The following is a 17154-nucleotide window of genomic DNA, read 5'->3' as shown; positions in this document are numbered from 1 at the left end:
CTATATAAGGTATGCACATAAATGTATTTTAGAACAATTAGACGTGTTATATCACACAGCTATTAGACTGATCGCTAATGCACCTTACAGAACGCATCACTGTGAACTGAATTACCTTTTAAATTGGACATCATTACATATTAGATGGGAAATACACTGGTGTATTTTTAGTTATAAAGTCCTGTTTGGTCTATTACCCAAATACCAGCAAGAGTTGCTGCAACCACATGTTAGTACACATTCGACCTGGTCATCTAATCATATTCTTTTGATTATCCCTATAAAGAAAACTCAGCTTTTGGATTTGCTGCTCCAAATGATTGGAATGTGCTACAAAAGTCATTTTTTTCAATCTCTGCATTTAAAAAACTATTAGGGAATATTTTAATCACAGCTTGTAAATGGTTTAAATGAATGTATATGTGTGTGTATTGTAATATGCTAGTAAGTCTTTCAGGAGATTTGAACTCTCCTACCTAGGCTGTTGTTTAAAATAAGAACTTGCTCTTTAGTGGCTTGCCTGGTTAATCCATCCATCAATCAATCATTATAAATCAGCAGCGAGCGGAGATGAACTTACAGATGTGGGAGGGAATTATCAATCCGACATATTACAGATCGTGAGACTCTTACAGACTCTGAGGAAACCTCATATCCAACGAGCCAATAACGTCCCTCTCTCTGGCCCCTCCTGACATCCCCGTTCTGACCGGATGGACGGCCCTTCTGACCTCACGAGACTCTGAGGACTGCATTACTTCAGTGTTAACGATCTGAACCCCTCCGGAGACACTGCCTTGAGCCTGAACAGACGCTTTAGTGATCGGCTGCTTCTCAACGAGGACTACGCTCTGGTAGTGCTGCATTTCACGATTGGCAGATCCACGCAAGGCGGCATCGGATCTCTTCTGCTCCTCTACTAGCATGTTCTCCTGAATGCCTAGGAATGGGCCGGGCGTCACCAACACAGTAGGATGGGGTTCAACCACATAAATGGGGGTGGCAGAGGAGTAGTACAACGCAGGCTGCTGGACTAACAGAGTTGGGTTAGGAACCATCACCTTCTCATGGACATACACTCCTGTAGAGGACGAGCTGCTTGTCTGATGTGCTCCTGACGTATGAATGGTGGCGGAAGAGCTAGCTTTCTCCTGAGAGTGTAGCAGACTACCCGTCCCATGTACTTTCTCCTGAGAGTGTAGCAGACTAGCCGTCCCATGTACTTTCTCCTGAGAGTGTAGCAGACTAGCCGTCCCGTGTACTTTCTCCTGAGAGTGTAGCAGACTAGCCGTCCCGTGTACGTTGCCATCTTTGTGTGTGGTGGACAGGACAGGTTTGGAGGTCACATGGGTGGTCGTGCTAATTTCAGTCTCCATTGTAGAACCACTACAGATCTCAGCCAGGGTTTTGAACCTTATGTTAAGGTTATCAAGAAAAGCAAGGTCATCGTCTTCTTCATGCAAGAGACTGCAGATGTCCTCCAATGAGCCCATGCAAGATTCCTGACCCTCGTAGTCATAGACCTTCAGACATTCTCCCATTTCTTGCTGCTTAGACACATAGCCTGTTTTCTGTAATAACACACAAATAATGTTGCATTTCCTGACCCATTCATTTACCAAGTTCTGTCATGAAACTCTAGACAGGCTGATAGGTCCTCAACTCAATTTGGTAGCGATCACATCATTATCTACGTGGCGCAGCTGATTGGTTGCTGTTGTAATGAGTTGCAGCTCAACATTCAAATACTGGTAGCAGTAAAGCTATGCTTTCAGAAACCCTCCTACTTCCCCAGCTCCACCTGTATAGATCTGCTATGGGGGTTCATTCATGTGTGTTACATGTACAGCACCAGCATGTCACAACAATGTCTGTGAATAGGGTTGGGAATCGAGGTCAGGAATCGGATACTTGTTATAAAATGTAAATTTTGATTCCTCTTATCGATTCATTTTGTGAGCATTTCAATATGATTTTAAACCATTCAACCGCGAGACGACTCGCGAGCTGTTTTAGTGCCCAGGCATGTGTAACTATACTGGGCAACTCTTAAAGTGACAGCACTAATACTCCTGCTGCCGTCTCTATAATAACACTAATAAAACATCAAAAGACAAATAGAAAATTCACTCGTTCTTGCCTGAATAACTTTTGTAACTATATTTGTAATGTATATTTCATTTATAAAGTTACAGTTGATTACAGTTTCTGTACCTGAACACCTGAAAATCTTAAAACCCTTCAATCGTATCTTTGTTCAGGTGTATCTATTTGTTGCGATTGCTAATTTTTATTTGTCCTTTTTTAATTACTGAGTGTTTACTTGTCTTTAATAATGCTTGAACTTCATATCAGTTGGGCTAGTTGTTTTTCCATGGTATTTTTAAACCACAGGCAAACAGTGTTCTTCAGCCTGTTGATTTATGTTCATGATATTCAGCTACACTTGTTTTGCTTTTTTGATATCTAAGTTTTTTTTTACCTTATTGGAATCGAAATTAGGAATCGATTAGAATCAAAATCGTAATTGTTCAAATTTAAACGATACCCAACCCTATCTGTGAATGTATTTGCAGTAGCAAGTCTCAGTAGCAAGATCTACTCCGCCACGATCAAATACATTAGCATAGCCATATCCATTACCATACCAATCTCTATTACCATACCAATCTCCCGAGAGTTGTCATGACAGAAATACACCAATCACCCAAAAATACATCGCCAAAAAACATAGTTCTAACCGTACATACTATATTAAAGAATATTTTCATTTTACAATTTTTCTAAGTTTAAAGTTCAAGTTTAAACTGTCACTCTTAAAAGCCTTGTTTTCGGGTGCTAAGGGCCCATCCTTCAATCTTTTATTATTATTATTATTATTATATCTTAATCTGTAAAGTAGCATGTTTTATTACTTTCTCAGTGGTATTGCTTCCCTTAAGAGTTTGATTTTATTGCTTGTCATGGTATAATTTCAATCTAAACTAAATGTGGTTTAAAGCAAATTGACATTGTATTACAAATGTCACAATCCCATAAATTGTGATTCAACACAATATCATAATTGAATTGGATCTGAAACTGTGCAAGAGACCACAGCATGTGTGTGGAACAGCAAAAGAGCAATGCATGGATGTCCACTAGGGGTGGAACGGTACACAGAAGTCACGGTTCGGTTCATACCTCGGTTCAGACATCACGGTTCGGTACGATTTCGGTACAATGGAGGGAAAAGCAAAACAAAAATGCAGAAGGCATTGTATTTTTTAAATAAGTTTTATAAATAAAGGCATAGAACCAGTTTATTTGTAGTGCACTGACAATAGTTTTATATAATTAGTTTATTAATTAAATTAATGAAAAGATAAAAAGACCTTGCGATATGTTTGGTAATTGTACCTGAATTAATTTAAAATTAATTTGCTATATTTTAGATCAATATATTTGTTTTCCTTAATTTTAATTAACATTATTAATTAACAATGTAACATTATTCTCATCTGAATTATAAATAATTGATTTCTGTATAAAATAATACTAGCCTACCATTAAAAACACATTCGATTTTCTTTTTTAATCAATGTAGAATGTGTAAGATTAGAGGACAAGAAATGAAAACCAATGCAATATAACGAATGTCCAAAAGATGGGACCCACAGACTGTTTTGAAATGGAGTTGGATAAATATGTTTTTCTTTTAAAACAGTGTGTGTGTGTGTGTGTGTGTGTGTGTGTGTGTGCGTGTGCGTGTGCGTGTGTGTGTGTGTGTGTGTGATTTTGGTTGAGTGACAGTTGTAGGTTACAGTTTGACAAGAGTTTACAGTGTGCACAATGTTGTGTTTTATTGCGAGTGTACACAAATATAAGTAAACACTTTGCAGGTTTAATGATCTGTATGAACAAAATTACGGAATATGTTTTTTTTATGTTTCCACTGTTCGGTCGCGCGCGCCTCTCTCTCTCTCTCTCTCTCTCTCTCTCTCTCTCTCTCTCTCTCTCTCTCTCTCTCTCTCACACACACACACACACAGTTCGATCTCGCCTCTCTCTCTCGCGCACACACACACACTCCAGCATTGCAATCTTGACATCGCAGCCTTCATTATGCGGTCACACCAAACACGAATAGAGCGTCAAATTCGCGTTAGTCCAAAGCGAATAGGACGCGCGTATAAAGCCAACGTTTGAAGTGAACGCGCGTTCAGAGCTAAGCCGATGGTACAGATTATGTGTCCCTAAAGAACCCGCGTATCTAACGGTAGTTCCGCATTACATTAATTAATTTGCACGCGAGTTTTATTTATTTTTATACCGTGTATTCTCCGTGTAAATTCGTGCACCGAACCGTGACGCCCGTACCGTTTCGGTTCGATACGAATACATGTACCGTTCCACCCCTAATGTCCACGAGAGGACTTTTTTGAATTTCGGTAGTATTTCTTACCGGAAAACTACTATTAGATAGACCTATCTGAAAAACTTAAAGCACATATTCATTGGTGTTTTATTGGTCATGACCCCTTTAAACTCAATGCGGCATTGATATTTAATTTCTTAAGCTGTGTAAAACTGTGTAAAACTCATACTTACTTGAGAGTAGTAGTTGCCTAAGAAAGCGTCAGACAGTGCAAGTCCATCATAGTTGTCAAATCTGCTATGTTCGTCTTTCCTTTTTGTATACATGTAGTCCCCATTAGTCTGACTCTTGTGGTGATGATATGCCCCATCACGCTGGTCATATTGGTAGAAAGAGGACCAATGTGAGCCGTCAGCTCTCACTCCACCATGTTTTCCAACAGTTCCCTCACTCCCCTTACGAGCTCCTCCTAAAGCGTCCACATTAATGATGTCATCATGCTCTTTTGACATCTGCAAGAGAGCCATTTTCTGTAGGGCAGAGCACAACATATTTTTATGCCTCTGTTAACAGTGCCTGATACAATATTCACATATGAGCAACACGCAGGGTCTTAAAATAACACTTGCTTAGTGCCGAATCATCTTTGGCAAGTAAATGATATTACCAAATCACTTTAACTTGATAAGAATGATAGTTTGACCCTTGCAGATGTAAGCGAAGTGCATGATTTAAATAAAAGACAAAAAGAAAACTTTCTACTAAAGAAAACATTAAAACTTTAGGCCATCCGAAACTAAAACATACAACCAGAAGTGTGCTCTAAATTTAATCTAGGACGTCTGAAGTTTTTCCCTTCCTTACATGTGGAATATCCCTTTCATAAAGCCACAAATGGGACAAAATCTCCACATCTCCAGATCATCTGTGGAGGAACATTGTGCTTCTTGAGCCTCTTTAGATTTAGATCCCCAAAAGAAACCGCGTTTTGTTAAAAAGACAATTGGGACAATTGTATGAGATGAACCTCAACAGACTGCAGCAGTAAAATACAATCTATTGCATATTTTTGTCAGGGCAAGTGCTATTCAGATTAATAAATAACTCAATAAATAATAGGCATGTGTAATTATTAGGTTTAACAATTTGTGACAGTGAAGAGTAAACATTTCTGCAGCAGCGCTCTTTACTAATGTAACACAAAACCATATAATAATTAATATCTTTCATCCAAAGCCCTTGTTATATTTACAACTATCTCAGAACCAATAAAATTTTTGGTTGGGTAAACGTAAATAGTGGAGAATAGGAGTATAGTGGTAATGTAGTGGTGAACTACAGCAAATATGACTTTGCATTTTTCTCATTCCCATTTTTCTCCAATTTCTATTAGATATTTTAATGCCAATAACACAAATCATAGCGTTATAAATATAAAATGTAAAAATTTCTAAAAATGTGTGTGCCACCATCAGTTGTGCGCTCTGTTCTTTTAGGCATTGATTTGCCGCCATACTAAAAATTGATTGGCTGTTGGCAGCCATTTCTATTGTCTGATTGGATATGACTGGCGATTGATTAGGGTTGCCCTCCCCGATTACGTAACCCCAAAGTTTGGGACGATTCTAACGACCCAGGGCAGCATTTCTAAAAAGCATCATAAGCTTAAGTAGATCGTTGAGCGATTGCCACCAATGGTCTCTACGATAAACTTAGCGTACGATGGTATTAAGAAACGCAGCCCTGGTCAGTAGCCTAGGGAAGTGATTTCAGTCGAGCGGGAACCCCACACCATTCCTCCCACAGCTAATTGGAGTTAATACAGTAGATGAGATGGAAAGTGGTTGTATTTTTGAGCCCAAGACAAATTTCCCCTTGGGACAATAAAGTATACCATAACCTTAACCCTTAAGCGTGGGTTGCACAGGTGCCCACAAAGCTGGAAAAGGCTACAAAAGCATTTCTAAAGACCTGGATGTTCATCCATGATAAGATATTATTATATCAATTCTGGACTGTTGCTAGTCTCCCTGGGAAAGGACATCCTGAAAGAAGTTAGACAGAACCCAAGCCCTCCAGAAGATAAGACATGACATATAATATCTGAGTCTGAACTGCCACTATCAGTCTCTGTTTCTATGTTTGCTGATTCATATACAGTCAAACCAAAAATTATTCAGACACCAGATATCATTTTTGATTTTTTTTTTACTAGTTTGTTCATTTATGTAAGTGAGGAGGGCAAAATAAAGTAAGCTGTGACATAAAACCCAAAAATTCTTCATTCAGTGACTACCAGTAAAATGTATACAAATTTGGGACCAAACATTATTCCTCCACTTTGAGCTGACCATGTTTTGCTCAAGTGTGTTTTCTGTAATTGCTAATGCTCTTTTTACACACAGACTGAACAACATGAAGCATTGCTTGGTCACTGGTTGAGCTAAACTGGTATTATCTAATTGTGTAGTTAAATTTACCAGCTCACAGATATTCAACATAATTCATGTGTGAGAGTCTAACAGAAGGACGGACAAAACCAGTGAAATATCCACTGAGTTCTGCTCATGTTTGATCACCATTTTCTAAACTACAGCGAATAAACTGTGATAATGAGAGAAATGTTGAAGGTGTCTGATAAATGTTGGTTTGACTGTACATGAGGAGCTCTACTGACACTGGAGAAACAGAAACCAAGCAACCGGGAAAAAAGTAGTGTTGGTCATCACATGTCATTGGGACAAAAACTCTCATTAACATAACAGAAATGCCTTTTATCACATGTCTCTACTGCACCACGCCAGCTTAGGGCATGTGTAAGAGTGAAATCTGCCCTGTACTGTGGTGTCACATACCTTGTCCTCTCCCTGTCCTTCAGTGTTGTATGCTATAAGATGCTCTTTAGCATCAAATGCGATGGTCTTGAAATCTGCTGCAGCTGCTGCACCTCCACAAAGACAGAACAGCAGCAGAAGAGGAGCCACTGCGAACACAGACCACGCCGTGTTCATTCAGCTGTGATCATCTTTACACATATCCACAACCACACATGGTTCTTATGTAGCACTTACATTTTCCTGATATGTATGTACAGGTATACTGCGATTTCAAAATCCAGGATGTGTACATATAGGACCAGATGTAATTAGTATTTTGTTATTTTAAGTGCTTATTACTTGATTAGTTTTGGATAGAGTGGCCTTTAGTTTGACAGAGATGTAGGGCTAAAAAAAATAGGTAACACTTTATTTCGATGGTCCATTCTAATAATTATAAGTAACTTTGCAACTACATGTCAACTTATTCTCCTAACCCTAACCTTTACCTAATCGTCTACTAGTACTCTAATGACTGCTAGTTGACATGTAGTTGCAAATTCACTTATAGTTAGTAGAATGTGTAGAGTGGACCATCGAAATAAAGTGTAACGAAGAAATGTCATAATTGATAATAAAATAATTGATAAAGACAGACGGCTGATTGAAAGCCACTCATTTGCTGCTGCTCACTCTCACTCGTATCCAAGGTAAATCATCACCACTGTCTCCCTATTCATGTAGAACTAATGATACTTTTTATCTCACAATTGGAGTTTACATCTCGCAATTCTGACTTTTTATCATAGAATTGAATTATCTTAGAATTTTATCCACAAAATAAAACATTTTAAAAGATAATTGCGAGTTTATCCCACAATTGCTGACTTTATTTTTCAAAATTGCAAGATATAAAGTCGCAATTGCGAGATATAAAGTCAGAATTGCGAGATTTAAAGTCAGAATTGCGATATATAAAGTCAGAATTGCGAGATATAAAGTCAGAATTGCGATATATAAAGTCAGAATTGCGAGATATAAAGTCAGAATTGCGAGATATAAAGTCAGAATTGCGAGATATAAAGTCAGAATTGCGATATATAAAGTCAGAATTGCGATATATAAAGTCAGAATTGCGATATATAAAGTCAGAATTGCGAGATATAAAGTCAGAATTGCGAGATATAAAGTCAGAATTGCGAGATATAAAGTCACAAGCGTGTTATAAAGTCAGAATTGCGAGATATAAACTCTCAATTGCGAGATATAAACTCGCGAATTTCGAGTTTATATCATGCAATTCTGACTTTATAACACGCTTGTGACTTTATATATCGTAATTCTGACTTTATAACACGCTTGTGACTTTATATATCACAATTCTGACTTTATATATCGCAATTCTGACTTTATATCTCGCAATTGCGACTTTATAACACGCTTGTGAGTTTGTCTCGCAATTCTGACTTTATATCTTGCAATTCTGAAAAATAAAGTCAGCAATTGTGGGATAAACTCGCAATTATCTTTTTAAAATGTTTTATTTTGTGGATAAAATTCTAATATAATTCAATTCTAAGATAAAAAAGTCACAATTGCGAGATGTAAATTCCAATTGTAAGATAAAAAGTCGCAATTACCTTTTTTATTTTTTATTCTGTGACGGAAACAAGCTTCCATACTAAACTGTCTGTGTGAAAGCAGTAAAAAAAAATATTTCTAGAAAAAAATACATTTTACTTTTAAATCACGACACAAGCATTTCTATGTTTCTTACAGCAAGAGAGAGGTTAACATTGCTACTCACACAGAAGGAGCAGCAGTCCCAGCAACATTAGAAAAACCCCAGATATCCCAAATCTAGAGACTGTTTTTCCTGGCAGGCAAACTTTCGACGCGTCACATGTGCAGACGTCTATGCGCAGCATCTGAGCAGCACAGATCTTCCCCTGCTGGTCCCTCACGTCCACAAACACATGGTACACACCGGGCCAAAGTGTGGTTTGAGATCTGAATATCGCTGTAGTGTCTGAAAACAAGAAGACATTAAAAGATTCATACATGACCAGTTTGGAGGCAAAAATTCAGTACTAAAATTAGTTTCTAACATTTTTACATTTACTTTACTGTCTCAGGGTATGTTTACGCGACACCATTTTCAACTGAAAACAGATTTTTTGGGCCGTTCATTACACATTTCATTTACATTTTGGGGGCCTGAAAACACAAGCTTTTTGAAAACGGGTTTCAAAGTGACGTCATGCTACATGTTCACGCTGCACGCATGTGTATTACGTGTTCGCGGGGTGTTTCTTGACATCGCCAACTACTGGCCTGGCATGCATAATACAGCCTTTTAGGTCATTTTGGCAGATCTGTGTGAACGGGGATCGTTTAGGCAACGTTATTGTCTGTTTTTAGTTGTCATGTAAACATACTCTTAAGCCCTATTCTGATAGGATGTGGGATAATGTGATAATTACCAGAGCTTCTCCAGGATCCCAGAAAGCAACACAGTGTCGGCTGAAACTATGTTGCTGTCTGGGATTCGAATACTGTCCAAAATCAGACTGTTTCTGAACAGTGCATTCTTGTGCTTGTGGAGAAATGTCCTTGAAAAGGCCCCCAGGCTGCTGATGCACTCGACTGCATCCAGTTATTTATTCACCAGTGAAACGTGTTCATTGTGCTTATCTTTTGTTGTGTGGACTTTCAGTTTGTAGTCTGTTCTGTTTCTAATGTTTCTCCACATCAGTCCTTGTGTCCAGGTGTGTCTTAGTCTATTAGTTCTTGTGTATGTCTTGTTTATACATGCATGTTAATTCTGAATGCTCTGTTCTGTCCCCTGTGTTTCTCAGTTTCTTGGTTTTAATTACAATCAGTTACTTATTGATGGTTTCCATTTTAATGGAAAGTCTAAATGCAATGCTTACACAACACTTCTGTCATGCATCTGCATCTACAGCATTATTCCCATGAAAAGTGCTGTAAAAGAAATATGAGGCAAACCCTATTGCCCCTCATGCTGATTTCAAGTCATTTCTCAGTCTTTCGCTAGGGGGCGATTCATGATGGTAAATAATACCTCATGGCTTTGACGTTCCCAAGAATAACTGTGTATATATATATATATAAATATAATGTGGCACTGGCCGGAACAAAACTAAACAAACTGAACAAGTCCCTTCATGCACACTGTAAGTACAGTAAGCACTTAAGGAGGTGAAGCATGTTTTTCTCAGGCATTTCATTATGCTGTCATTAGGTAATACAGTTTAAGAGTCATTCAACTTTAAATTCATTTTAAAATGTTCAAATTGTTGACATTGTGTCAGCCCCATAAGAGACAAAGAAAGGATTGTATTTTCTTTTGGTTACGAAAATGAAAAAAGTACCCAGGCATGTAATGTTGTGACTGGAATAGAGTGAAGGGAGGGTGATTACAGGCTTATTTTTTGATTTATGATCATGTTTGAATATTTCCTGCATAATAAATTAGAACAGCTAAATACATTGAGATAGGTCAGAAACAAGTGATGGCATTGTGTAAATGCAGGAGGCAAACCCTTCTCAGTAGCGGTTTCCATCCAAAGTTAGGAATTACACTTTTGAGCGAAATTGGAATATCACACAGAACATTTCCAACACCGTTTCCATCCTGGGACTCGAAAAGGACAAAATCTTCACTTCCTGATACACAGGTGCTAAATAGAACTAAGAAAAGTAGGAGAAGCCACTGACTGACTGTATATATATATTTTTTTATATATATATATATATATAATTAATTGTGTCTCAGAGCATGCACACGAAATGCAATACACGTGCTAAAAAAACACAAGAAACGCAATAATCTTGTAGCCTGGTTAAAACCAGACCATTCTCCGTTGTAACTGAGTCATGGTCTGGCAAAGCGTCATAGACAAATCATTTCCAGAGGGGCGTCACCAACGGACGTCGCGGATAGACCTAAACCCAATCAGAGCGATGAAGGAGATGACGTATGCGGAGAAACATCTCCGAGTGTTGTTCTTTGCTCGGTTTTTAACAAAAAGGAAACGTTCAAATTGCTTAAAACAGACGCGATAGCTGATTGGAACGAGTGATGTTCGACGGCGGCATCCATCTTTGTAATGTAGGCTACAGAATCTGCTTCAAAATCCCAGCGCTGTCGTCATCGTGTAAAGCCCGCCCCAGCGTTTCTGATTGGTGCCTCGATTTCGGCGGATTGGAAATGGCGAATGAGCTCTTTGCCAGACTAACTGTCAGAGCAAATCTAAATTTGCCGGAAGTTGTCTGGGTTTTCCCAGGCTAATAATCTTGCTTTCAGAGGCGAATGCTGCTGTTTGGGAGCGCAGTCGTGTAAGTCAGTCCTGGGACTTTGTTCAGGCATTTCAGAACAACCGCAAAACATGTTTCCATTATAGTTTATGCGCATGTTTTCTTATCCGATAAAAAATGTATCCCGACTCAAACGAGTGCATATAGTTTTTATGTTTAGAGTCTATGCGCATCTTGGCATTTCCATCCAGCAGATTTTGATGCGATTTCCCAAAATGCGCATAAAAACAGGTGGACGGAAACATAGCACTGCTTATTAAGTGTGAACGGATGATAAATATGGACGTTTATGACTGAAGAATTAAATTACAGCCTGTCTTCACATCAATCAGTCAATCGCTTCATCCATCATAGCAATCGAATAGATAGACAGTAGAAATAATGCACATGAATAATATGGACTACTTTTATGTGGTGTTTGATTTTGACAGCTACAATCACTATCGTATTATTGTTGAAACACGATTATGATTACAGTAGCTGGAGTGATCTTGGAAAGTATGGTTAATAAAGTATTTTAAAATGTACACACAAGACAATAAGTTTCAGTCCTAGTTTTCCATTACCGTTGAGATATTCGACACGCCATGACTCCTTTGTTCTTTGGGTGTCCACGTTGAAACCAAAGGGGGCTCCGTTGGGGAAATGGTCTTCGTCCACAGCCGTGACATAAACCACGTGCTCTTCATAGCACAGTGTTTGAGACTGATGGATCAGCACAGGACAGTGGTCATTAAAGTCCTTCACTTGAATGGCAATGGTTCCTGTAGCAGTTTTAGCTGGAACTTCTGTAACAGAAGTGATATATTCCTCCCATGACTTTAAATGCAATTTAAATGTTTGCAATACAACAATATGTATCGTGGATAGTTCACCCAAAGAAAAAAATGTGTCAGTACTACATTAAACTACTATATATAATGTTGAATATAATGTGTAATGGGGGGGTTCTGATGATGCCAAATGTCTGATGTTACCAGTAAAAAGTGTCCTACATTATCTTAAATATATCTCGTCCGTGAAAGAGTGCAAGCATATTCGTCTACAATAACTCTGTATTTTCAGCTTCAGAATCATGAATATTGTTACTCTGGTGTCTCTATTGTCCTGTGCTTTGGGTTTCCAGCACCAAGTCCAAGCATATTCATTAACACCCACAATGTAATACCAAATTTAGCATTTTAATCAACAGAAAAAAAAATGTGTTAACCTTGAAGTCTTGAAGTATCGCAATAATATCGTATCGTGAGTTCAGCATCGTGATATCGAATCGTGACATGAGGGAATCGTTACACCCCTATTATTTATTGCTTGCCAATGCTAACTGCCTTACATACGTATCATGAGATTGACTTACCATTGGTGATGCAGATTATGTGGGCATAATATGTGCGATTGACAAGAAACTTGGACTCATAATCTGGAATTTTATTGAGTCTTATATCAGCCGTCCTCTCATCTATAATCAGCCAGTTGTCGACGTCTTGTCCTTTTGCATACCTAAAATGAATGAAATGAGAACTTTTATTACAACATCTGAACAAAACCACAATCTTGAGTATGTTAATTTTCACACAATGTTTGCAGTCTCACCTCACGTTAGTAGCAACTAATAGTGTGTCGCTGTCGATGGCTGCGTAGTTGGTTATGACTTTATTTAAAATAATAGTGGTGCTTTCTTCAGATATGGTGATGACTTTGACTGCGGGTTTGAAGCGAGGGCCCTCGGGCTGGTTGACCACACTGACTTGGATGGTGTACGTCTTGCTCTCTGTAATGACTACTGACGAGTGATACTGTGCCTTGTTAGAGACAGAAACCTGCAGCCGGATTTCCTTCAGCTCCTCATAGTCCAGTTCCTTCAAAGCGAAACAAAGGGTGAAAAGCAGGAAATGGGGGATGCAAGAATGCAGGACGCTTCCGATCGAACTGCTTCACATTTATGCCCGTCCCATGAGGTCCACTTATAATGCTGGTAAGATTTTTACATCAAAAGTAATCAGAAATTAAAAAATAAACGGCCATTTCTACCCCGTTTTTGGACACAGTTAGTGGACAAGGGGAAACAAAGCACTGTTTGTAAAGGCAAAACAGAAAAAAGGACAGTTTGGTCAGTTTACCTTAGTGAGAATCAGGATGCCTTCATTGGTCTTGCTGTCTGTGGTTATGGAGAAATAACTGGCCTCGTTTCCAGACACGATTGTGAAGACTGCCAGCCAGTTCTCAGAATAGATCAGATCGGCATCGATCGCTTGCATTCTCATCACTTCCACATTTTTAGTGTTTTCCTCCACCCTGCACTCATACTACAAACCAATCAAAAGATTCCACATATGTTAATAATTAGGGTTAAGTCATCGTTACCTCACCCTGGTGTTGTTCTAATGCCGTTTCTTCATGCCTTAAAGCTGCTGTAGGTAACTTTTGAAAAAATGTATTTGTTAAAACTGTCATTATGTCCTGACAGTAGAATATGAGACAGATAATCTGTGTAAAAATCAAGCTCCTCTGGCTCCTCCCAGTGGTCCTATTGCCAATTGCAGAAATACACGCTCCCGGTCAGAAACAACCAATCAGAGCCAGGAGGAATGTCTTAGCAGTGTCAATCACGCTCGTGTACGCGCTGATCACACCCCTCTCTTGCACAGCGTGAGCCGTCGTTCAAACTCAAGATTGCCGGCGTGCTGCAGCTGTGCTTATGACGGAGAAACAACCTAAACTGCCAATTCTCGAGTGACACCTGCTCATAAAACAAAGAGGTAAAAGGAAAAAGAATGATGACGATAAACAAGCGAAAAAGAAAGAATTACACAGAGCCCATTGACTCGGTGTCAAAACTCTAGCCGCATAACATGTAGATTAAATGTCACGCACTCTGCTAAGCAACAATTGAAACCTGCTAATTCACTGGCTTGTCATGTTGCTGAAATAATGTACTAGCACACCTTATCTAGCATTATATATCGCTAGAATAATTACTTACATACTGTAACGTTAGTTACCATTATATTAACGTTATCTTACTAGCTATTTATAACTTATAGAAAGAGTGCAACGTTATAAAGTTACATGTAGGCTATTGCAAAATACATAATGATTTGAGGACCAAGTTTGTAGTCAAAGTATGGGCAGGCCATAGTCAATGTAAAGCATATTATTGACGTTTAGTCACTATTAGTAAATGTGCCATATAACTTTTTATCCGCTGTTATCGGTGGCCCTGTTTACTAGCCTGCGCGTTCACGACAGGCTCCGCTGTGGAGGACGAGCTGTGGAGGGAGGGCTGTAGCGCAGCAGAGAGCAAGGGGGTGGGACCTGTAAGTTGTGCTTGTTCAAATTTTCAGGCTAAGTCAACGTTTTCTCAAAACTCCCTACTGCAGCTTTAAAGGTACAATATGTAATATTTTTGTAATAAAATATCCAAAAATCACTTGCACAGTGTGATATTTCCTGCAGTTGTGTACTTACAATATCCCAAAAGTTCCCAAAGTTTTTTAATTTAAGAGAAATTCCAAATTTAAATAATGGCTCGCCCATGTTCATGTTATTACCGTGTTCACATCTGTCAACCGTCATTCTGACTGTTCCGGTCCGGAGATATCCAACTTGGTGAAGAAAACTACACGGATACTTTTTTGTCATAGAGTGTCTAATAGAGTGACACTAACAGAGTGTCATGAACGTGTGCTATCCACAGAAGACCAACGGCCAAGGTCAGGATTTTTGTTAAATAATACATTATATTTTTGTTAATTTTTCACCAAACCCTATCGTGAACCCCAGAACACTTGGAATATATGACACATGTCGCATGGGATCATTCTGTGAGGCTTTTGCGTCTTTTTGATGCTTGTCGCTGTTCACTGCCATTACATGGACGAGCGCGAGTGGGACATTTGTAAAAACTCTCCTTATGTGGTCAGAAAAGAAAAGAGTGGGATACAACAGCAGGGTGAGTAAATGAAGACTTCATTTTAATTTTAGGGTGAACTATCCCTTTAAATTAGAAAACATTTCATATCAATTAAATGCCCTGTCCTTTCAATGTTTGTGAAATGTAATTTAAATATGAAATATAAAATATAATATATGCATTTTACAAGCTCACATCTGCATAAATCTATCATCACATCATGAAATAAAGATGTAATTTGGTATATGTTGCGGTGGCTCTAGCTGGACCTGAGATGTAGTGATACTCAAAAAAAAAAAAAAAGACATCTTACAAAGTGTTTCTCCAAAGTAGGAATGTTGTCGTTGACGTCAAGGATTTTGATGATGGCTGTCCCCATCCCTGTATTTCCATTTGAAGCTCCATCCATATCGGTTCCTTTAATGGTCAACGTGTATGTGTCTTTTTTCTGCGGTGAGAAAAGCACAAACTTCAGTCTCACGAGGAACACAAATATCAGCAATACAATACGGATTCATTTCAACAAACGTTGAATTCTGAAAACTTCATTTCAAAACCTTTAGTTAATATCTGTGGTAAAGCGATCCAGAAAAGTAGAAGAAATCAATGTTCTGAATGTCAGTCGATGGGAAATTTTCAATTTCGAAAAAGTCTGAAGTTACCAACAGAATCAGTTTTAAATGAGTCTGTATGCTAAGCGTTTTAATCATTTAAACTCATGTTAGTGACTGTATACCTCTCTGTCGAGCGTGTTGTGCATGACGTGTATCCAACCAGTCTCTCGATTAATGTAGAACATGTCAGCGTGACTCTCTTGAACGATGCTGTAGGAAATCTTCGAATTCAGACTTCCTTCTTCATCTGCGTCAGTTGCTGTGATTTTCATTACATACGTGTCTGAAAGATGACATACAAGGGTAAATATAGCACACCTTACATACAAATAAACTTGTGAAAAGAGTGTTCAAACAACCTGTACGAGCTCTTTTTTGAATATATAGTGGGAAATGTATTTTGTTTGTCTTTTACTTATTTTAATACTAGTTAAAGATCAAACAGGCCAGGATGGCACACCTCTGACCACTGTATGTGTCCTCGTGGTGCTATCAGCCAGTCAATGCCATCTTGGCCTATTTTCCTGCAGCTCCAAAGAGATTAGTCACATGGCATTTGCATCAAGACAGAACTGAGTGCGTATGAGCAGAGTTTCCATGCTGTCTTTGAGCTTTGAGATGAATGAGAGTGCTAAATGTTCCATGAAATTTGTAATTTGATGGGTTGGATTTTGGGTTTTTTAAAGACCCACTCCGATGAAAATAATGTTTTTCTAGGTGTTAACATGTTCTTGTGGCATTTTTCTGATGTTAGAGGACATATCTTGAGAAAAATAAGCTCAAAGTTGTATTTCTGAGTATTTCTACATTCAAATGGCTGTGAATCAGTAGCAGACGCTAAAATGCCGGCTAAAATAGACTGGAGTTGTGACGTAGTAACTCCACTGGGTGTCTCCACACGCGACGTCTTGGAGTGAAATAATGATCGGTGATCGTTGATAACTTTGATTAACTTCGGATAGTAATAATTAACGTGTATATAATACTGTTGCCCCACCGGTATTGGGGGTGTAAGCTAGCGGGAGAGACAGAGCTCTCAGCAACGGGCAGGGGGAGGGGCGTCTCCGTGCCAACGGCTCCGCCCACAACGCAGAGGCGAATTGCTAATGAGCT

At 38.7% G+C, this 17154-nt stretch overlaps 1 protein-coding gene across 1 annotated transcript in view; it reads right to left on the bottom strand.

Moving 5' to 3' along the window:
- Positions 1 to 518: 518 nt before the first annotated feature.
- The window catches only part of dsg2l (desmoglein 2 like), a 37809-nt gene continuing 21173 nt past the window's right edge, over positions 519 to 17154 (bottom strand). Inside the window, exons 5-14 of the mRNA XM_056262626.1 lie at positions 16164 to 16324; positions 15741 to 15875; positions 13635 to 13820; positions 13108 to 13373; positions 12872 to 13014; positions 12081 to 12302; positions 8981 to 9202; positions 7213 to 7340; positions 4591 to 4887; positions 519 to 1571 (exon numbers count right to left, since the gene is read on the bottom strand). Of these exons, the coding sequence (XP_056118601.1) occupies positions 630 to 1571; positions 4591 to 4887; positions 7213 to 7340; positions 8981 to 9202; positions 12081 to 12302; positions 12872 to 13014; positions 13108 to 13373; positions 13635 to 13820; positions 15741 to 15875; positions 16164 to 16324 (2702 nt within the window). The 3' untranslated portion in view covers positions 519 to 629. The remainder of the gene's footprint in view (positions 1572 to 4590; positions 4888 to 7212; positions 7341 to 8980; positions 9203 to 12080; positions 12303 to 12871; positions 13015 to 13107; positions 13374 to 13634; positions 13821 to 15740; positions 15876 to 16163; positions 16325 to 17154) is intronic.

Source organism: Rhinichthys klamathensis, unplaced genomic scaffold (assembly GCF_029890125.1).
Source record: "Rhinichthys klamathensis goyatoka isolate OS25496 unplaced genomic scaffold, OSU_Roscu_1.1 h1tg000011l_1, whole genome shotgun sequence".
NCBI classification, from domain to species: Eukaryota; Metazoa; Chordata; class Actinopteri; order Cypriniformes; family Leuciscidae; genus Rhinichthys; species Rhinichthys klamathensis.
Note: the sequence above shows the minus strand (reverse complement) of the source record. Positions and strands in the feature narration are given on the sequence as shown.